Raw genomic sequence first — 22,373 nt, 5'->3', positions numbered from 1 at the left:
GTCTCTGGTGTAGTCTCTGGACACTGGAGACAGGAGATGAAGAGGTAGGAGGGATGGGGCGAGAGAAGGAAACAAGGATACAAGAGAGGAGGAGTCAGTAGAAGGAGGGAAGGAAGCACAGCAGTGGAGAAGAGGATACAGGAGGAAAGTCAAACTGAGGCAACACTGACCTCTGGAGGAGAGTCGAAATCACAAATGTGAATTCAATTAGAGCAGCTTTTACACAGAACAAGACAACACAAAATATTAAATTTTCATAAAATCTTTTTTAACTGCAGTTTTTGAGATTAAATTTGAAAAGTATGTAATGTCTCTTAAGGTAGTATTGTCTGTCTTAAAGCAGTATTCTATCTCTTAAGGCAGTATTGTCTCTCTTAAGGCAGTATTTCTCTTAAGGCAGTATTCCTCTCTTAAGGTGGTATTGTCTCATTAAGGCAGTATCGTCTCTCTTAAGGCAATATTCCTCTCTCTTAAAGCGGTATTACTCTCTTTAGGTGGATGGGCTCTTGTGTCTGGCCGACCTCCTCACCGATGACCACGCCCCTGAGGCTGTGAAGGCGGAGTCAGCGGCAGTCGTGGCTCAGCTCACGTCTCCTCATCACAGCTCCACGGCTCACCTCCTCAGCTTCATTGAGAGTATGAACGACATCGTGACCGCCCTCATCTGTGAGTCCTGATTTAGACCAGGATTAGATCGGGTTTACAAAGGGTTTAGACCAGGTTTAGACAAGGTTTACACAGGGTTTACACAGGGTTTAGACCAGGTTTAGACTGGGTTGACACAGGGTTTAAACCTGGTTTAGACCAGGTTTACACAGGGTTTAGACCAACTTTAGACCAACTTTAGACCAGCTTTAGACCAACTTTAGACCGACTTTAGACCTGCTTTAGACCAACTTTAGATTGGCTTCAGACTGACTTTAGACTGACTTTAGACCTGCCTTAGACCTGGTTAAAACCAGGTTTAAAACAAGTTCAGTCATTGCATTCTAATTTAAACCTGGTTTAGTCCGGGTTTAGTCCTGGCTTAGTCTTGGATATGTCCTGCTTTAGTCCTGGTTTAGACCTGGTTTTGTTCCACTTTAGTCTTGGTTTAGTTCTGGTTTAGACCTGGTTTAATTTTAGCATAGACCTGGTTGTGACCTGGTTCTCTCTCAGCGCTCTGCTCGTCGGCATCTTGTGGGGAGGTCTTCCTGTTGGCGGCGGCGGCATTGGCGAACATCACGTTCTTGGACTCTTTAGCCTGTGAGATTCTGCTCCAGTCCAATGCGGTCCAAATCCTGGTCCAGGCCTCCAGAGACCGGACCCGAGTGGACACACCCTACTCCAAAGACCAGGTCAGACCCAAGACGAGACCAGACCAGAGACCAGACCAGAGACCAGACCAGAGACCAGACCAGAGACCAGACCAGAGACCAGACCAGAGACCAGACCAGAGACCAGACCAGAGACCAGACCAGAGACCAGACAATAGACCAGAGACCAGACTAGAGACTAAACCAGAGACCAGAGACCAAAGGCTAGACTAGAGGCTAAACCAGAGACTAGACCAGAGACCAAAGACCAAACCAGCGACCAGACAATAGACCAGAGATCAGACAAGAGGCTAAACCAGAGACCAGACCAAAGACTAGACTAGAGGCTAAACCAGAGACCAGACATTAGACAAGAGACCAAAGACCAGACCGGAAACTAGACCAGAGACCAGACCAGAAACTAGGCCAGAGAGTAGACCAGAGACCAGACCCGAGACCAGACCAAAGACTAGACCAGAGACCAGACCTTTCAGAATATGTCTTGTAATAATTTTATTTATATATATTAAATAATTGTGTATATTTATTTTCCAGGTGGTGACGATCTTGGCAAATCTGTCTGTGCTGGAGCAGTGTTCTCAGGAGGTGCTGCAGGAACAAGGTATATTTTAGATTTGAATTTAATATAATTTAAATTTTCATTTTATAAAATTGACATATATTAACACGAAATAAAAATGATGTGACCTGTAGAGTGTAGTGCTCTTGATGTCCAGCAGAGGGCAGCAGCACCCCACAGAGAGAGATGATTAAGTCTAATGAAGATTTACCTATTTACATAAAGTTTATTATTTGTCATGTTTCAGTAGTGAATAAAAATAATAATATTATTATTATTATTATTATTATTATTATTATTATTATTATTATTATTATTATTATTAGTAGTAGTAGTAGTAGTAGTAGTAGTAGTAGTAGTAACAATAATAATAGTAGTAGTTGGTAGAAAGTGGTAAAGTGGTATAAGTAGTATATTTGTGAGTCAGGAGTGAGCTGTGTGAAGGGCTAAAAGTTAAATGTCAAAGGAGACAGACAGTTTTCTGTAAACGCTGGTGTGAGCCATGGATCTATTAAAATAACACAGCGCTACAGTACAGAACACAGAGTTAAACTGGAAAATGACATTATTCTGTCCTCACATTTTTATTTGGAGAAAGTAACACTTTTATTCTCATTTATAGTTTGTTTTGGAACATTTTAAGGGTAGGAGTGTATACGTCAATAGGGGCAGGGCACATGAAACATTCAGGATGTCGGGGGCCAAACATGACAACGGTTTACAAATGTTGTTCTGCAAAGAATTTTAAGATAGATTTAAGTTTAAATATTAGTAAATAGATAGAGCTGTCGTCCTTGTCATCTCCTGACAGTCATTTCATCAAACTCAAGCAAAATAGATTTTTCTTAAACTCTCAGAGGCGCTCCTGGGCCAAATCTGCCATGTTTCTTCTGCAGGAGCTGAGTTTGATCATATTTTTATGTATTTATTCTTTAGGGGTGGAGCGTCTTTTGTCATTTCTGGGCGAGAGGCCCTCCTCCTCCAGTCCATCAGAGGGTGCTGCGTGTGAGAGGGTCCAGCAGAAAGCCGCCGTAACTCTGGCCCGTCTGAGCCGCGACCATGACTTCGCCCAGAACGCCATTAAACTAAACGGTTCAAAAATCAAGTGTTTATATGTTATATCTAATAGCTCCAGTACAACATTAAACTCTACTCTTTCTCAAAACAGTAAAGCTAACACTAACTAGCATGCTAACGTGTGCTAACCCTGATTCTCAGACAATAAAAAGCTTTATAATTAGATGCAGACAGGACACAGTGGACTTATTTTGACCTCTGCTGCTTGTATAATCTGCCTGTACTGAGCAGGACACATTTATTCAAACACATAGGATAAAATCAAAGATAAAACCTGAACATGTTTTATGTTGACAATAAATACAATAACTTTAACAACTATTAAATGTCCCATAATGCACTATTCTCTGATCTCTGTTCTAATGTAGTTTCCTCATCACGAACAGACCTGGAGTTGCATGTTCTTTTCTCAAACAGCAAAGTGTTCCACCTTGTGATGTCATCATGTGGTAATACAGGAAGTGCTCCACTGTGTTTTTAAACTCTACACACCTTCACTAAAATCATGTGAATGAGTTCAGTCCTGAAATTGCCTATCTCTACTGAACTAAAGGTAAAAGCAGCTGTTAATTTGAAAACTACCACTTCATGACATCACAAGGTGGAACAGAGCATTTTGAGCTTTTGTTTAATACAAGACCTTAAAGTAAGTAAAGAAGTAAAAATATTTAAAACAAATAAACTTTAATATTTTACAGCTGTTCCTCGTCTGATCGAGCTGTGTCGCTCTCCCACTGAACGCAACAACTCTGACTCAGTCCTGGTCGCCTGCCTGGTGAGAAATAGTCCTTTAGACCTGGTCCAGTCCTGGTCCAGTCCTGATCTCACCCTGTATTTCTGTATATATATTCACAGGCTGCTCTGAGGCGTTTGGCAGCTGTCAGTCCAGAGAGTTTGGAGCTAAGTGATCATCAGCAGCTCATCGCCCCCAGACTCGTCGATTCGTTTCTGCTCTGCTCCAACATGGAGGAGAGCTTTGTGTAAGGACTACAAATAAAGACTACAAACATGGAGGAGAGCTTTGTGTGAGGACTACAAATAAAGACTACAAACATGGAGGAGAGCTTTGTGTGAGGACTACAAATAAAGACTACAAACATGGAGGAGGGCTTTGTGTGAGGACTACAAATAAAGACTACAAACATGGAGGAGGGCTTTGTGTGAGGACTACAAATAAAGACTACAAACATGGAGGAGGGCTTTGTGTGAGGACTACAAATAAAGACTACAAACATGGAGGAGAGCTTTGTGTGAGGACTACAAATAAAGACACAAAAGACTACATCACCTCACGTCTGTGGCTCATTGGTTTAAGTGACCACAGGGTACAAGTCACTAGAGTGCCCCATGTGGACTGAGCATGAAGCACTACAGAGAACAGCCAATAGGACAGCAAGGACTACAAACACCTGTGTAAGGACTACAGCCCTCTGCTTTGGGTGGGACTTAAAGCTGCACTGTGTCACTTTTCTGGTGAAGGGTGTGGCACCTGCTTGTCTCCAAGGAGATGCTGTTGCTTTGCCTGAAGTTTCCCACAGCATGGCATTAAACATTTAACTATTGTTTTTTTGTATTACTCAAAAAAACACGCATTCTTTCTGTGAGTAGGCTCAGCTCTCTACAGATCTGACCTGTCACCTGGTTGTCCACAGACAAGGATGCGTTACATGCCAAAGCCATAACTGATAAATCTCCTCTACCAGAAAAGTTCCATATTGTGACTTTAAATGAACCCTTAACGCTACATTTTCAAATAAACTTACAAGCCTATTAGTAATTTGCCTTTTGCTATTTTTGCTTTTCTGAAATATGATTTTATGTGTGCAATAATTGACCTTATAATCAGTTATTTATTCCAGTTTAATTTGTTTTTAAAATGTTCAAAACAAAAACCTGAACATGAAAAGTTGCAATATTTTAAAGGTTTATTTATCATCTGTGTAAACATCCTGATCGGTGTCATTTTAAAATGTTCAAATGTTTTATTTAAAATGATAATGCATGAAGTCCACATTAAAATGCTTCTGTCAAGTTCCTGTTTGTCTGACTCTGTTTGGTGGACAGAAGCTTCACCACAATTTACATCAGCTCAGTGTCACTTTGTGAAGAAAAGTTGAGAAAAGTCCAAAAATCCAGGAAGCATTTGAGATGTAAAACAGAATCCCTCTGCCTCCGACATCAACACAGAACACTCCAAAACAAAGACACAAGAGACTGACACTTTAAACCTGCATTTCACTGTATGAAGCTGTTGTCTCATAAACCACAGTCTGTATAAAAAAGTGAATGAGTGTAACGTAAACCACAGTGTTCAGCTCCAAATGAAACACATCGAGGCTAGCAGTTATAGCAGCTAATGTGGGGCACAGTTCCATATTTGGAATTCCGCAAGTATCATGGAAACCAAAGGGCCAATCAGGAACGAGGCTGTTCAAGGTAACATCGCTCCTTGTCTGCACGGCTGATTTAGCAGGGAGTGACCTCAGGTAAAGAAGGCGCCTGATTTGTCTGTTACTAATGTTCATATCTTGATTGGTGGACACAATAGTGAAATAAAACCTCACGATCATGTAGAGTGGGTTATCATTTTAAGACCAAAATGACGAGTCTGGGAGCAACATTTACAGAGAGAGGGGCCAGCTTTTCAGTGTAAAGTGAATCGGAGCCAGAGTTGATGGAACCAGAAGAGAATCCATGCTCACTTCCTGTTTGGAACGTAGCGGCTAGCAGGTTAGCTGTCCATTTATATAAACAGTCAGTTGAATCATTACTATTGTCTAATTTAGACATGTGTTGACCACTGTTCCCTCTAAGCTGCGCGCGTGTGCAATTGCGCACTGCTGACACGGTCTCTACGCACAGAAAATCTGTGCTGCGCACACAAAATCGAACCGGAATTGAAAATAAAATAAACACACAACAATTCATTCTGCGCTATTTTTCAACGTGAGTCAGTGGCCGTGTCTCAATTCGCCAAATGCACCTTTTGAAGGGTCCCTTCGAAGTACTCTTCAAAGTGTGGTTTCAAGCTTCCAGTCGAGAATCTGCCCTCCTCAGTGTAGCTGCCTTCTTGCTGAAGTGGGACAGGTCTACACCATGGACCGCACTTCCACCGATGTCTTTGAACGTACATTACGTACGTTATTTTTAATTATTTATTATTTAATAGAAGAAAAGTAAAGATGTCGTCGTCGCAGCCGTTTCTTTCTGTTTAGATTGAATATCAATAGGCAAATATAAGTTTCAAGGGGATTTTTTTTCTCAATTGTAGCTACTTCTTAACCTTAACAAAATAAACCTTGTGAAAACGTAATAACAGAGACAGAGGTAACAATATAATTTTTACATTCATAGTCTATAAACCAGAGAACACTGATTAGTTGTACATATAGTGGGATATTGCAGTTTAACGGTTCGGTATTTTGGCCAGTGGCTACACCACTTTAATAACAGTAGAGGGCACTGTTTCCCTTCTATGCCGTGCCAGTTCTTTTCATATTATTATTGTAAAGTATTTTCTAGCAGTGCAGCGCTACATCAAGCTAGTGTCTTGATTTACTAACACGAAGGTAAATGACACGTGCCCACGAGGGAGTGCAGACGTATGGAATGTACGGAACTCATGAAGATTTTGTGCACGTCTCAGGACTCTCTTCTGTCCTTTCTGGAGAGTCCGTTATTTCATTGTTCACATTACCTGTGTGGATCATTAAACCTTCTGACTTTACGTTTCAGTCTCTTGGTCTTTGACACTTACAATAGAAACAAACATTCTTACATTATTCTTATTGCAGTCATAATTTTTAATGATAATAATGTCTTCTTATTGTCTAGCAATAACTGCACATTCCTTTATTTCATGTAACTCCTTTTTAATCATCAAACACACGGCCTGTACAGATCTTTATTCAGATTTAACAGTTTCATGTCGCACTGTTGTAGATGAGGTAAACCAGTACGAACATTTGAACGTATATTGCGCAGCGGACTCCATTTTCTTCTCTTTTTTGCATAGTTGCAGTGCATGATGGGATATAGAAGTGCGTGAAGTCTGCATGGATGCACGCTTCGGTTACGTCCGATCTCCATGGAAACGGTGCAAAGGGAAGGGCAGGTTTGTGGGCGCATTCAGTAGGGTGGGTTGAAATGGGACAGCCCTTGTCGCGCCGGAAATTACGTAACTGCCCTTTGATGCACACTTCCAATGGTGATTCTAAGGCCATTTTGTCGAATTGGGACACGGCCAGTGAGTGTGACCGGTGACTAGCTGCTCCAGCCAATTATGTGATTCACATACGTATTTACGCAGTTTATAAACGGCAGGCGTCGTCATGCGCCGCTACCAGAGTTTTAGCCCATGTGGCCGATGTGGAGTGAAAACTCTCTAATGATGCTAAGTGTTTAACCCCTTAACGTCCCGACGGCCCGCCCCCGGGGGCACTGTTACGCACTGTTTTGTAGCAGTTTTGCGTTTTAAACATGACGAAACGGACGAAACGGACAAAACAAAGGAAGTACACGACCGAGGACACTGGATGTTTGTAAGTTAAACTAGAGGCATCTCAGACCCGGAACGATTCGTGGAACTGGGTGAAGATCTCATGGTGGACTCAGGAGCAGAGACTTAATTGTGGGTCAAATGTGTATTATGTGTAATTATTAGTATTAGCTAATGCCAATCTGCCAATCAAACCCCCCCCCGACCACCACCAATCATTCACGCACACTCCACTTGGGTGAATCTTGCCTAAGGACACAATGACAGAAGCTGGTCCGAGCGGGACTCGATCCTCCAACCTCTGTCACAGAATGACTGTCACACTGTCACATGTACAGTGTGTTTTTAGTTTCCAGTGTGTGTTTGTTCACTGTTTGCAGTGTGTGGTTTGTAAATATATATTTATTTTGACCCATACCACTTGTTTGAATATATTTTATATACAAATACACATTTTATATTGTGTTTTAATATATAAATGTACAGTAATAGAGCAGCTGTGCAGATACAGATTCCTCTCAGTGTGTGTTGGTCATTGACTGTCACTAGTTTATGAGTTGTAAAAATCAAATGATCGTGTCATATACTGAAAAAGAGTTAACGGACTGTCTCCCAGACACAGTAGGACAATCGCACTCAGTGCACAAAGCTTCACACAATGGCTTATACTCATAATACAAGTCAGAGCTTTATAATAAAAATGTTAAGTGTGTTTTCAACATTGGAGTTTACAGTTGGCTTGGTTTGGTTGGAAGCTCATGTTTTTCCATAGTTAAAATTAAATATTTATACTTCCAATAGCATTAACATACTGCACAGGTCATGAGCAAGATTTTTGTCACTTTTATTGTATAAGTGGCTAAAGCACTTAATTAAAAGTCTTATAACAGAAATGTAAATGCGGTAATTTGATTCTTTTAATAAACCATTTAACTTGGATGGATGTGATGCAGCATGACCACAGTGCGCACGTCTGATGTTGCTCACAGTGGTCCATGGGACGCTCAGGGAGTTTGTGTGTTTGCTCAGACTCGTGAAAAATTAGGGAACAATGGTGGACCCTTGTTTACATTATGGTTGCCAGGTAACAGTTATGGAATTACATTTCCATGTGTGTCACATCTGCTTGTGTCCAACCAGGAAGTTGTATTTGGAGTGATTCATGTTTGAGTAATCTTTAATCTCTCATTTTCAATATGCGCACTTCCTTCTCCAGTTTTATTTTCTTAATTGGTGACACTTGTAGGATTTGGCAGTGTCGCATAGTAATTTTGGTATTAAAAAAATAAGTGCTGCTAGTGTGATGTGCAGCTATACATAAGGGGCGCCAACAGTATGCACCGCTTTGTTGTGATGGCATTTATGGTGATTGGGCACCACAATTTTAGATGAATATTGTGATTTAAAATGTGTAAATTGTTACATAATGATCCAGAGGTGTCACAGATTATAACTATAGAGACACATATAGGACAATAGGGCTGGTGTAAAATGGGGATTTTGCATCGAGGCCAAAGTCAGAAGTTTGAGAGCTGCAGATTTTCGAAAGAGTTTTGTTTTTGTGGTAAATTTTTAAAACTTTTTCCTCTTTTAAGCCTGAACTTATCCATATTTAATTTTTCTCACAAAGGAACGATTTCACAAAGAGCCGGACCCCACAGACCGGACCAAAGACCAGGACTAGACCCAGAACTGGACCAAAGACCCCCCTTAGACCCCCCTGGACCACAGACCCTCCGAGACCCAGTCCAGAGTCCAGCCCCGGGGTCAAATCCTGTCAGACAAGAAGAAGGGAGAAGAGAAACAAAGACTAAACCAGAACTAAACCAGGTCTAAAGCAGGACTAAACCAGGATTAAACCAGGACTAAACCAGGACTAAACTAGGACTACAACAGAATTGAACCAGGACTACAACAGGGTTGACCCAGGACTACAACAGGGCTAAACCAGGACTAAACCAGGACTAAACCAGGACTAAACCAGGACTAAACCAGGACTAAACCAGGACTAAACCAGGACTACAACAAGATTGAACCAGGACTAAACCAGGACTAAACCAGGACTGTACCAGGACCTGAGGGACCAGAGCTGGGTCTTTGCCTGGACTTGTGTGTCATAAGAATTTAACCAAAGATCTTTTCAGTCTCAGAGGAGCCCATTATTCTGTGAGAGAAACAAAGCCAGGAATGTCCAGATGCCCTCCCATCGGCCTGCATCCCCTGTATGTCAAATGCCCTCCCTGTGTGTCAGATGCCCTCCCTGTATGTCAAATGCCCTCCCTGTGTGTCAGATGCCCTCCCTGTGTGTCAGATGCCCTCCCTGTGTGTCAGATGCCCTCCCGTCCCTGGTGTTCTGTCTGCCTTCTGTTAGAAGTGCCTCCTGGTCTGAGTGGATCACTGGGAATTATAGCCGTCAAATCACATGCCTCACCTTCAGCTACGGCACGCCGAGACAAATGTCAATCTGAACAAGAGCCAAAAGAGCCAAAGGAGCCAAAAGAGTAGAGGTGCAGAGCCAGAGGACTGGACGCTTTACCAACACTCAGCTGATGTCATCCACATTCCCTGGGGGTATGATGCTAACTGGGAGCACTGCTCTGTCTGAAACTCTGTTACTCAAGTTAGACTTTTATCTGAGTTTTGTTTTAACACAATCTGATCATAAAGAACTGACTTATCTGAATTCCAACAGGTGAGCTGATTTGTGCTGTTAAACAAGTCTGTCTCAAATAACATAAGTCACAAGCTAGCATTAGCCAACAGTTTTTCAGTTAGTCACTCTCACCTTTTTGTGTCAAATCAAACTCCTAAACAGAACCATGAACGCTCGGATTGATCACAGGCAGAATTTTCAGATGATCTTAACGCTCTTTGTCCTTGTTTGCTAATGTGTGCATTGTGTCACCATGGTAACTGCTGAACATCCCACCATAGACATACATGCAGAACACCTTCAGCCTGATGTCACTGCAGTATCAATTTGGAGAGTCAGTATAAAGGGGCCTGATGCTCCTCGGGTCAGATCAGACCAGATTGACCCAGGTCCAAGTCCAGTCCTATTACTGGTCTCAGCCTGAACTTTTCTCCACTTTTTAGTTAAACGTTAAACTTCGGACAGAAGCAGAAGCAGAGAGAGCGTTGAACTCGCAAACCCCCTCCTACAGAAACCAGGCGAGGATAGACCCGGTTTAGACCAGGTTTAGACCAGGTTTAGACCAGGATTTGGACCAGATATTCAGGTTTGAGGACAGAGTCTGGAGAAACTGAGGTTACCACAAATCCTTGGAGGTTAGTGGTTCCTTTCAACGTTCTGTGAGGTCAGGACTTCTGGAGGACATGGAGCTCAGATGTTCTGACATTCCTCATGTGGATCTGGAAATAAACGAAGAAGAACCAGAACCTGGGATTTTAGAACTTCTACAAATCCTCAGACCAGACTGGTGTCTGGAGCAAGTCTACATGAAGGTGAGGACTGAACCAGGACTAAAGCAGAACTGAAGCAAGACTAAACCAGGACTGATCCAGCACTAAAGCAGGACTAAAGCAGGACTAAAACAGGACTAAAGCAGGACTAAAACAGGACTAAAGCAGGACTAAAGCAGGACTGAACCAGGACTAAAGCAGGACTGAACCAGAACTAAACCAGGACTAAAGCAGGACTAAAGCAGGGCTGAACCAGGATTAAACCAGGACCAAACCAGGACTGAACCAGAACTAAACCAGGACTAAAGCAGAACTGAACCAGGATTAAACCAGGACTAAACCAGGACTAAACCAGGAGTGAATCACTGAACCAGGATCAAACCATGCAGGACTTGAAATAAACCAGAAGAGGAGGAGAGGAGGAAGGGAAGGAGAGAGGGGGAGGAGGGGAGAAGCTGTCAGTGGGAAATAAAGTACCTCAGAGCGCCCCCTGCTGTTGTAACATCATGTCAGAATAATGAGAGCTTAGTTCAGAGAGTGATGGATGTCCTGAGAGAAAGAATGGAAAAACAGAAAAAACAGAAGAGAGAGAAGACAAGTAAGAGGGGAGAGAAGAAGGGGAAGAGAGGAGGGGGGGTGAAGAGGTGCTAGAGAGGAGGGAAAGAAAGAGGAGAGGAGAGGAGAGAGAGGTGAGGGGAGAAGAGAGAGAGGAGATGGGGTGTCTTGTGGGAAACTGCAAAAGGAAAAACAAAATACACAAAAGAGAGAGAGGAGATAAGTGAGAGAGGAGAGGGAGGAGGGGAGAGGGAGTGAGGGAGTCCAGTGGGAAAAGAAAGGAGAAAATGGAATATTATTATAAGCAAGAGAAAATACACAGAGAGAGAGAGAGAGAGAGAGATACAAGAGGAGGAGAGAAAAGAGAGGAAAAAGACAGGAAAGAGATTAACTTATAAACAGAAAGTTGGTGATACAATCAGTTACCGCTGTGTCCTTGGACAAGACACTTCGCCCTCCATGAGGAGTGAGGTCAGACCTGGTCCGCTTTATTGTCCATCCAGTCGTCTGAGCAGAGAGGCCCAGGCTCCCCTCACCCCAGACACTTCCTCCAGCTCCTCTGGCATTTCCAGGCCAGCCGAGAGACATATTCCCTCCAACATGTCCTGGGTCTTCTCTGGGGCCTCCTCCCGGGGAAGACCCAGGACATAAACACCTCCCCAGGGAGGCATCCAGGAGGCATCTGGAACAGATGCCCGAGCCACCTCAGCTGGCTCCTCTCCACATGGAGGAGCAGTGGCTCTACTGAATGCGCTCCTCACCCTATCTCTAAGGGTGCTCCCACTCGTGAACTTGCTTCACTTAAGTGTGAACAAGTGAACAAGACCCTGAGATACGACAGTGGCTCAGTGGTTAGAGTGTTGGTCCCCCAACCCGAAGGTCGGAGGATCGAGTCCCGCTCGGACCAAGTTCTGTCGTTGTGTAAAGGCAAGACACTTCACCCTCACATTGCCTAGTGGTCGGAGGGGCCTATGGCGCAGATTCAGCCTCGCTTCTGTCAGTCTCCCCAGGGCAGCTGTGGCTACAATAGTAGCTTACCGTCACCAAGTGTGGAAATGAATGAATAATGACTATAGTGTAGCGCTTTGAGAGGCTTTGACAAGCCTGTAAAGCGCATTACAAGTGTAAGGCATTATTATTATTATTATAATCCTCCTCAGATTTGGAGGAGATGATTCTCATCTCAGCCGCTTCACACTCAGCTCAAACTGTCCCAGTGCCTGCTGCAGATCCTGGTTCATTGACGCTATCAGGACAACATAATGTGCAAACAGCAGAAATGAGACTCTGTGGTCACCAACCCGGACCCCCTTCGGTCCCTGAACCAGACCCCCTGGCCGCTGGCTGCGCCTAGAAATTCTGTCCATAAAAACAATGAACAGACAAAGGGGCAGCCCAGCATGCATCGGGAACAGGTCTGACTTACTGCTGGCAATGCAAACACAGCTCAATCATACAGGGACTGGACAGCCCTTAGCAAAGGGCACTGAGTCATACAAAGGGCTGAGAGTTTGATACGCTCTTCTGAAATAACAAATTTGCTCAGTTTGCCTAGTTAATTGCCTTAATAATGATTAATGATAATCATCTATATCTGTGTAAACCCTCAGTCGTCCAGGTCTGATCTGAAAGTCAGATCTGTCAACTGTCAACTGGACAAATCGTCCTACAACGATTTGTCCAGTTAACAGATTTTAAGATTCTGTCTGACTTTGTCTTTTGCTATGATAATCATCTATGTGAAGACACTGATCACATTAATGATTTCTCGTAACTGTCAACAATGACAGCAAGGTGGGGAACAGATATCAATATTCAGCACTTTAACTTTCTTAGTAATTGTTAAATTTTCAGATAATCACTTACATCATTACATCTCATAGGAAAAATGTCCCATTTTCACCAGCCACTGACAAACCCGTTGAACAAAACAAACTATGTTGGATCATGTTTCAAAAGTTTTCAATCATGTAATGTTAAAGAAAAATCAACTTACATATTTTTAAATAAATCTCGGTTGCTTTTTGCGACTTTTGCCATCGCCACAGTCGTCCCGCAGATGAGACACACGCAGGTTTCTTTTACACTGGTTGTAAAATTCGTTGTGAAAAGTGATAATTTTTTTCCTGCCATCTTTGGGATAAACTGCATTCAGCGCATCGTCACAGCACTCGCAAGCGGAGCACTGGTTTTGTCAGGCGCACAATACTGACCTTTGAACTGAGTAGGTCAGAGTACACCTTAACTTATCTAAACTTAACATATAATGAACATATTTTTTAAATATGATTTTTTTTTTTTTTTCATTTTTAAAGCTATATAAATGCAAGAGTGTTGGGTGTTGGGTGTTGTGACATCTAAAATGAAGATAACACTGTATATATTGTTTGTTTTTTTTACCTTTAGGTTTAGTGTAAACAACTATAGTGTGTTTATGACAGGGGCCCCCAACCTTTTTTGCACCACGGACCGGAATAATGTAGGTTTTATTTTCACGGACCGTCCATGTAACCATGGCAGATAAATATGGCAAAAATAAGTTAAGTGCATAAAAAATACAACTCATCATACCGCTGCATCAGAGGGAGCCCTGCACTTGTTTCTTTGCGATGAGGTGGACCCATCGAGGAGTGATGGGAGACAATGACACCCGCAGTGTGATTATGTCTAGTCTGCTCTGCAGTTTCTTTCAAAAAAACTCAAAATCTTATCTTTTAATCCCAGGTGCTTAGTCTCCATGTGCCAAAGTAGTTTTGAAGGTTTCATTGTCTCATTTGCTTTTTCTCGCATGTTACTCAGAGCGGACTTGGCGTGTGAGAGTCACCTGTAGCGACAAACCCATATTTTAAGTAGGATTCCTGGTATTGTCTGTTAAATTTATCTTTCTTTTTCTTGGAGGTGTAGTCTCCTCTTCTGGCTCCTCAGTTGTCCTTTTCCCCTTCGTTAAAAAGCTCTCCAAATACTTTTGTTTTGGCTCATTTTCACTCGCTTGTGACTGTACTTTTGGGCGACGTGTCTGATGTGTTATACGTGATACGTCATCGCGGAGACAAGAGCAGATTTATCACAGATATAATAAACTTGCCACTACATCAAATAGATTTCTGTGGTGATTTCCTATCAGGATTTTCATTATATATCTATGGACAAACTTATTAGTGTGTCATGAGGGACGGGCGAAAGTTACATCGGGGAAGATCCTCCTGCTCCTGACCCCAATGCGCACAGCGTCTGAAAATGTGTGTCTTTACGCAGGACTGTGAGCTGTGTCTGTGACACGTGAGCAGTGTTGTTTTTAATGTTGTTCCACGAGTGTGACGCTTATTTTGAGCAATGAAAAATAAGAAAATATAATTTTATTTTTATATTTCAAGATCACAATAATCTTCCAATTTAAACTACAATAAAAAAAGATCTAACACAAATAAAATATACTTAAATTAAATACTTAAAATTTATTTTCCCAAGCCACGCAGAGCCATAAGGATGAAAGAGCCGCATGCGGCTCCGGAGCCACGGGTTGCCGACCCCTGCTCTAGAGAGTGTGTCTTCGCACCCGACCCCATGAACCCCTATGAACCACTCTGCAGGTGAACCCACAGAAGGGCCATCGGGCGCTTGTATTCGAGCCATAACCCTAGGCCTGGTTCCAGGGTGGATTTCTAGCTGTGTCATACCGGGCCACATCACAATCCTTGTTTGTGCACTTTATTGTCCTCGTAGATAAAAGTGTTCTCTGCATTTCTTTGGGTTAAAGCTGCATTTGACCTATTCATCCGTGTCTTTGGGTTAAACCTGCATTTGACCCAACAGCAAGTGGGGCCCATCTCCAGTTCTTGAGCTAGTCTTGCAAGCATCATACAGAATGGCCTGGGACTGGAACCAGGAACCTTCTTGTTGTGAGGCGAGAGCACTAGCCACTGTGTCTCTCCTGGTTCAGACCTAGCTTTGTCCTGGTTCAGACCTGGTTCAGATCTTGTTCAGGCCTTGTTCAGGCCTGTTCAGGCTTGGTACAAACCTGGTTTAGTTCTTAAACTAACTTCTCTCTCAGTCTTTTACAGAGGGGATCACAAACCGTTTAATTGGTTGTTTTGTGAGACCAGACCAGAGACCAGACCCGGACTCAGACTTGGTCTTGGTCCGGCTCTACGGCAGGCACACAGACCTGTTTGTGGACCGGTCCAGGGAGGTCCAGATGGTCCGACTCCTGGAGTCCAGAGGCTGTGGTCCAAAGATCTACTGCAGCTTCAGAAACGGCATCAGCTACGAGTACCTGCCGGGGGCACCACTGAGCGACCGCCTGCTCACACAGCCCCACATATACAGGTCTGACCTAGGACTACACCAGGTCTAAACCAGGATTAAACTGGGACTAAACCAGGACTATACCAGGACTACACCAGGACTGAACCAGGTTCAAACGAGGACTAAACCCTGTGTGGTTTCAGGTTGGTCGCAGCTGAGATGGCGATGCTTCACTTGGTTCAGATTAAGAACTCTGAATCTGAGGAACCGGTTCTTTGGAAAAAGATGGAGCATCTCCTGAACCTTATTCAAATGAACCAATCAGAGGAGAGCCAGGGCAACCACAGCCAGTCAGAGGAGAGCAGGCACAACCACAGTCAATCAGAGAGCAGGTGGGTGATAAAGAGAGTGACTGTCTTGGTTCAGAGCTACGTTCTGGTCTCTGGTCTTTCTAAGTTCCCTCTGTTCTGGTTTATGATCTCTGGTCTCTGGTCTTTTCTCTGGTCTCTGGTCCGGTCTCTGGTCTTAGTCCCTTTTCTGGTCTCTGGTCTTAGTCCGTGTTCTGGTCTCTGATCCAGGTTCTGGTCCGGTCTGGTCCCCGGTCCTGAGGTGTTGAGGACTGAGATGGTTTTGTTAAAGTCCAGTTTGAGTCGGCTTCGGTCTCCAGTAGTCCTTTGTCACAACGACCTGCTCACCAAGAACATCATCTACAACAAGGAAATAGGTACCTTGAATACCACAACTACTGCATGTACTAATACTGCTACTACTACTAATACTACAACTACATCTGTTACTACAACTACTGCTGGTCCTACTGCATGTACTACTACTACTACTACTACTACTGCAACTACAGCTAGTTCTACTGCATGTACTACTATAACTTCTGCTCACCAAGAACAGTAGTTATAGTAGTACATGTACAACAAGGAACAAAGTACTATGAATGCTAAAACTACTGCATGTACTACTGCTAATAATACTACAACTACTGCATGTACTACTACTACTAATAATGAACTACTACTAATAATAATACTACAACTACTGCTACTATTACTACCGCCACCACCACTACTATCACCACTACTACTACCACTACTTTAAATGTTACTGGTATAACTGGAGTCTTTTTGCAGGAACAGTGAAGTTTATAGATTTTGAATACTGCGACTTTAACTATCAGGCGTTCGACATCGGAAACCACTTCAACGAGTTTGCAGGTGTTTCATTTAAATATGTAAATGTGTCTGTAAATATGCAAACGAGCTCATGAATATGCAAATGTGCCCGTGCTGGTCAGGAGTGAGTGACCTGGACTACAGCCGGTACCCGAGTCCCGGACTACAAAAGGACTGGATCACGACCTACCTCAAAAACTACAGCCAGGAAACAGGAAGTGAGGTCACTGAGCAGGAAGTGACACGCCTCTATGTCCACGTCTGCAAGTTCTCATTGGTCAGAAAACACTTACCAAACCTTCCCACAAACCACAGCAGAGAAGGAGTGGAGGAGAGGGTCAGAGGAGCGGAGGAGAGGGTCAGAGGAGCGGAGGAGAGGGTCAGAGGAGCAGAGGAGAGGGTCAGAGGAGCAGAGGAGAGGGTAAAAGGAGTGAAGGAGAGGAGCAGTTGAGTAGAAGAGAGGGTCAGAGGAACAAAGGAGAGGGCCAGAGGAGCAGAGGAGTGGAGGAGAAGGTCAGAGGAGCAGAGGAGAGGGTAAAAGGAGCGAAGGAGAGGAGCAGTTGAGTAGAATAGAGGGTCAGAGGAACAAAGGAGAGGGCCAGAGGAGCAGAGGAGTGGAGGACAGGGTCAGAGGAATAGAGGAGAGGGTCGGTGGAGCAGAGGAGCAGTAGAGCAGACGAGAAGATAAGAGGAGCAGAGGAACAGAGGATTAGATGAGAGGAGCAGAGAAGAGGGTCAGAGCGGCAGAGGAGAGGGACAGAGGAGCAGAAGAGTAGAGGAGCAGAGGAGAGGGTCGGAGGAGCAGAGAAGAGGAACAGAGGAGAAGTTCAGAGGAGCAGAGGGTCAGAAGAACAGAGGAGCAGAAGAGAGACCTGTAAATGTTCCTCCATTTTGTATGTGTCAGCCTTTGACTCAGAGACTTTTCTCTCTTCTCTTTTCCTGTCTTTGTTCTGAGGTGAAATTGAGGTTAGACTTATAATGGACCGAGAGCAGATCATTTCAGAGGCGGAAACATTGTTTTATGAAAAGTGAAAGTGTTCTGCTCAAACACAAAGAGCTGTAGTCAGAATAATCTCTATAATCTGTGAAATGGAGGCATTTTTCAGACTTTTGTCCATCTCTCTTCCTGTAGTTTCCTCATCAGAATGAAACTGCAAAACTGAACAGAATGAATCTACACGAGTTCAAATTATTAGAAAGTTTTATTTGATTTTGGTTTGAAACGTATTTAGTTGAGTTTTTATTCATTTATGTAGAGCGCCATCTTCTTTCCATAGATTACTGTTTTTCTGAAATGTTCCATAGTATGGCATTAACTATATTTGTATTAACATTTTTATTGCTCAGAAAAACCTTATATTATGAGCGGGTAACCCTTTCTTATTACTCAAAGTGCTCTGTTGAACACCTCCAGTGAAACAAGCATGCGACGAGGCTTCCAGCACAAAAGTTACACAGTTTTAATCAAAATAATATGTTCAAGCAGGACATAAGATCAGTTCTTTTTCAGAGTTGATAATTTTTTAGGTTTCAACTTTTCCTTCCTGATTGGAAATCATGACATCACACTAGGGAATTCCATAACTGTTACCTAGCAACAATGTGGTACACTGGTCCAAAACTCCTTTAATGTCACAGAGATGAATATTTGACAAATATAAGAAAACACCTTTATTTTGCTGAAATCATGTTTAAAATATCATAAAAATGTGTTTGTATAAATTGTGCCAAACTTTTGGACAGAATTCTTCCAGTGTGATGTCATCAGTATGATGTCGCCAGCGTGATGTCGTCAGTGTACTACTTTCTGTCATTTTCAACTTTTCTTGAGCTGTGTAAAACTATGATTCATATTTACAGCAGGTTTTATTGCACCAACCTAAGTGGTAATTTGAGAACCTGTCATACTCACTTTGAAAACATGCTGCTCGCTGTCATGAGTAAATCTGTGCCCTGTGTTTCAGGCCTCAAACCTGTTCTGGGGGATGTGGGCAATTCTTCAGTCCAAGCTCTCGTCCATAGATTTCGACTTCAGAAGGTGCTCTCTCAGTTTTACTCAGGTCACACAAAAGCCTTATGTGGAAACTCTCAGGTTACACAGGTCACATAATAAGATCATGTTCAAACCACAGGCTGTATCTATAAATGGACACAGCTAACCTGCTAGCCGCTGCGTTCCAAACAGGAAGTAAGCATGGGCTCCATTAAGCTCCCTTGACTCTGGCTCCAGTTCACTTTACACTGAAAACCTGTGGCTCTTCTCTCTGTAACTGCTGTGGTCAGGCTCGTGGTTTTGGTCTTAAAATGTTTGTATTAACCCACTCTACATGACCCTGGTGTTTTTATTTCACTATTGTGCACTCATGATATGTACATTAATAACAGACAAATCATGCACCTTCTCTTCGCTCCCGCTTGAGTTAGCAACAGGTTTGACTGACAGTGTTGCTAAGCGCCCGCTTCCTGCTAAACCAGCGATATGGGTGGGAGAGGCATCACTTTTAACAGCTTCGCTCCAGATTGGCTCTTTGGTTGCTATGATACTCATGGTCGGAATTTCAAATATGGAGCCTGGTTCAAAATTGACCACTACAACTGCTAGCCTCAATGAGCTTTATTTGACTGGAGCTGAACGCTGCGGGTGATGTCACACTCACTTAGTCCACTTCTTTATACAGTCTGTAGTTTAAACTCTCAGGTTACTCAGGTCACACAAAAGCCTCATGTTTAAACTAAGCTCAGTCAAATTCAGAGTCAACAGAGCATATTCCACTGATCTGAAATGACTCATTTAAGTTAAAATTCAGGGATACACCTTTTTCTGTGGTGTTCGATTGTGATACTAAAACTGTAAGTAAGCAGAGATTTCCTTTAATCTAAATAAAAGGCCAAACTGATCCAAATGTTCTGTGTCTCTTCTGTCTTCGAGGAAACGACAGAACAACTTTGTGTCAATAAAAGTTCAAACTTTCTGAGATTTTTGAGACAAACATGATCAGTAAACAGTCTTATTACATCAATTTGTCTAACGAGGATATCCACTGGACCATGTTTGGAAGAAGAAATCTGATCCTGCTAATCTGTCAGTACCGTTTGTTATATCAGACCATTATTGTATCGGTGTGTCTCTGGTTCAATTATTTGCAGAGATCTCAATAATTGTGACTTGACTGAGTTTAATTTGATACTTAAACTCAAAATCCCTCTGAGATGTATAGTAAAAGAAAAATTCAAATCAGTAACTGGACAAAAAGTTTTAGAGTGAAGACGTTTGGCTGCTCATCCAAGAGGCTTCTTCAGTTCTGGTCAGATTACTGGTGGACACTGCTGTATATCTGTCTGAAGGGAGAACTTGTTTGTTTACAGTTGTTTACAGGTTTTTAGCCAGGTCTAATGAGCTACACTAAGTGTGAAGTGTGCCTGAGTCAAACTTAGCATAATCATTCAGGCCCCAAATGGGTGCTCTCAAACCTATTAGCATACTGGCTATTAGCGTACTGGCTAGCCCTCTTGTTTTTCTTGTTTAGATTTAGGTCTGAGGATGGAGTTATGACTAGGAGATAGATGATGATGTCTAAGGCCCCCATTACTGTTCAAAGAGAGATTGTTTTTCCTTAAAAAAAATGGCCTCTGTAGCTCCCCTCTCAAACCATTTCTTTTCTTTGGCTCAGATCTGTACCTCACTATCTTCAAAGGCGTAGTTAGAGTGTTTCAGATGGAGATGTACAACAGATTGTATTCCTGAGCTGCTCTCACAACAATGGTACATTCTCTTATGGAGTGGCTGTTTAGTTTCTCCAGTGTAACACTCACTGCACTCTTCATTACACTGATGGAGTAGACCACTTTGCTTTGTTTGTGGCTCGAGGTTTTGTTGACTTGGATGAGCAGCCAAATGTCTTCACTCCAACAACATTTTGTCCTGTGACAGATTTTAATTTTTCTTTTACTATGGATCAGACCTGGATGACTGAGGGATCACATAGACTGCTAAGATTATTTAGCAGATTATTTGATTTAAAATAACAAGAATTTACTGAAAAAATTAAAACATCTTGAAACGAAATCATTTAGGTTCATCAGGATCACTTCAAAACTGAAAAGGAAAGTGATGAAATGCATGCTGTTCTATTTCAGTTACGCTGCAGCGAGACTCAAGTTTTACTTTGAGAAGAGAGACCAGTATTTGGACCTGGACCCGGACCTGGGACCAGACCGAGATCTGGAACTGGGGCCAGACCGGGACCCAGATCAAGACTCAAACCTCTATAAATAAAAAAAATAACTTTGTCTATTTGTTGTTTCTTTCCTTTATGAAAATTGTTTTAGATTCACTGCAAAAAATTCTGACCAGTCAAAATGTTTAAATGTTTACATATTTACATGTTTAAATGTTAAAATGTTTACATATTTACATGTTTAAATGTTAACATGTTTACATATTTACATGTTTAAATGTTAACATGTTTACATATTTACATACTCCTCTCTCTCCATCTCTTTTGTTCACCCTCCTCCTCCCCCTCTTTCTTTCTCAGAGCTCTGCGCTGCCCCCTGGGTCCATGTTCTTTCATAGCACTCACAGTTAGAACATATCAAAAATATATTTATATATAAGTTATCTAACCCTCATTTACAGTAGTTTTTCTGATCTGGGTTTGTATTTTCTTTCTTTTCTTTTTTCCATAAATGTCAATAAAACAAACACCTGAAGTTCAAAGTTTACATATGAGTTTAGACCCAACTGAGTTTAGACCAAACAGAGAAACGTGAAAAGTGGTTAACCACAGCCTGTGTATGATTCTGACCTATAAGAGACACGAGAGACTGTCACAAGACGTTAAATATGAAACAGAACTGAGACGGTTTATTATGATCATTGTAATGAATGATTCAATTCAGAGAAATAGTGGTGCTGCTGCTTTGATCCCCCTGAGCCCCTAGTTTCAGTGTAGTTAGATGTCCAACAGAAATCTGACCAGAGCTGAAGAAGCGGCTTGGATGTTGTACTTTGTCCAGTTACAGAATGACATTTTTGGTTTGCTTTGTTAGGGTTTGGTGGATAGGGGATTTGGGGGTTTTGGATGTTTGGAGGTTTTGGGGTTAGGGAGTTTGGGGGTTAGGGTATTTGGTGAGTTTTTGGGGTTTGGGGGATAAGGGGGTTTGAGGGATAAGGGGTTTGGGGGTAAGGGGGGTTTGAGGGTTTTGGGGTTAGAGAGTTTGGCACACATCGTCTGACTGGTTGATATTTTAGAGTCGTTCTCTGAGCGCAGGGAGAGTGTTCAAACAGAGGACACACAGCCTGAGTTTGGATCAAAAACACAAAACACCAAAACGCAACTGTACAGAAGCCTGGAGTGGGCAAACTAGTAGAACACAATACAATTAAAAACATAAATATTATAGATGAGACTCAGATCTGGTTATGATCCTGGTCTGGACTCTCAGATCTGGTTATGATCCTGGTCTGGACTCTCAGATCTGGTTATGATCCTGGTCTGGACCCTCAGATCTGG

At 42.6% G+C, this 22,373-nt stretch overlaps 2 protein-coding genes across 4 annotated transcripts in view; both read left to right on the top strand.

The window, feature by feature from the left end:
- LOC117372859 (protein inscuteable homolog) overlaps positions 1-4,497 on the top strand; it is a 33,311-nt gene extending 28,814 nt beyond the window's left edge. For all 3 annotated transcript variants that reach the window (XM_055222278.1, XM_033968733.2, XM_055222279.1), the window contains 6 exons: positions 495-666; positions 1,159-1,337; positions 1,851-1,917; positions 2,812-2,967; positions 3,651-3,727; positions 3,808-4,497. In XM_055222278.1, coding sequence (XP_055078253.1) covers positions 495-666; positions 1,159-1,337; positions 1,851-1,917; positions 2,812-2,967; positions 3,651-3,727; positions 3,808-3,936 — 780 coding nt within the window. In that variant the 3' untranslated portion in view covers positions 3,937-4,497. The remainder of the gene's footprint in view (positions 1-494; positions 667-1,158; positions 1,338-1,850; positions 1,918-2,811; positions 2,968-3,650; positions 3,728-3,807) is intronic.
- A 6,085-nt stretch (positions 4,498-10,582) lies between these two features.
- Positions 10,583-21,133, top strand: LOC117372548 (ethanolamine kinase 1-like). Its single transcript, XM_033968366.2, has 8 exons — positions 10,583-10,915; positions 15,480-15,754; positions 15,877-16,065; positions 16,252-16,397; positions 16,816-16,899; positions 16,980-17,134; positions 18,822-18,895; positions 20,995-21,133. Exons 1-8 carry the CDS (start codon positions 10,787-10,789, stop codon positions 21,131-21,133), a joined length of 1,191 nt encoding a protein of 396 aa, XP_033824257.1. The 5' UTR covers positions 10,583-10,786.
- The last annotated feature ends 1,240 nt before the right edge of the window (positions 21,134-22,373 follow it).

The sequence above is a fragment of the Periophthalmus magnuspinnatus genome, chromosome 6 (genome assembly GCF_009829125.3).
Source record: "Periophthalmus magnuspinnatus isolate fPerMag1 chromosome 6, fPerMag1.2.pri, whole genome shotgun sequence".
Taxonomy (NCBI): domain Eukaryota; kingdom Metazoa; phylum Chordata; class Actinopteri; order Gobiiformes; family Gobiidae; genus Periophthalmus; species Periophthalmus magnuspinnatus.
Note: the sequence above shows the minus strand (reverse complement) of the source record. Positions and strands in the feature narration are given on the sequence as shown.

Excerpts from the sequence above, each read along its gene's own strand:
- LOC117372548 (XM_033968366.2), top strand. The coding sequence starts at position 10,787 with ATGGAGCTCAGATGTTCTGACATTCCTCATGTGGATCTGGAAATAAAC. Across the intron at positions 15,755-15,876 it reads ACACAGCCCCACATATACAG|GTTGGTCGCAGCTGAGATGG; the intron begins GTCTGACCTAGG and ends GTGTGGTTTCAG. Across the intron at positions 16,066-16,251 it reads CACAGTCAATCAGAGAGCAG|GTTCTGGTCCGGTCTGGTCC; the intron begins GTGGGTGATAAA and ends TCTCTGATCCAG.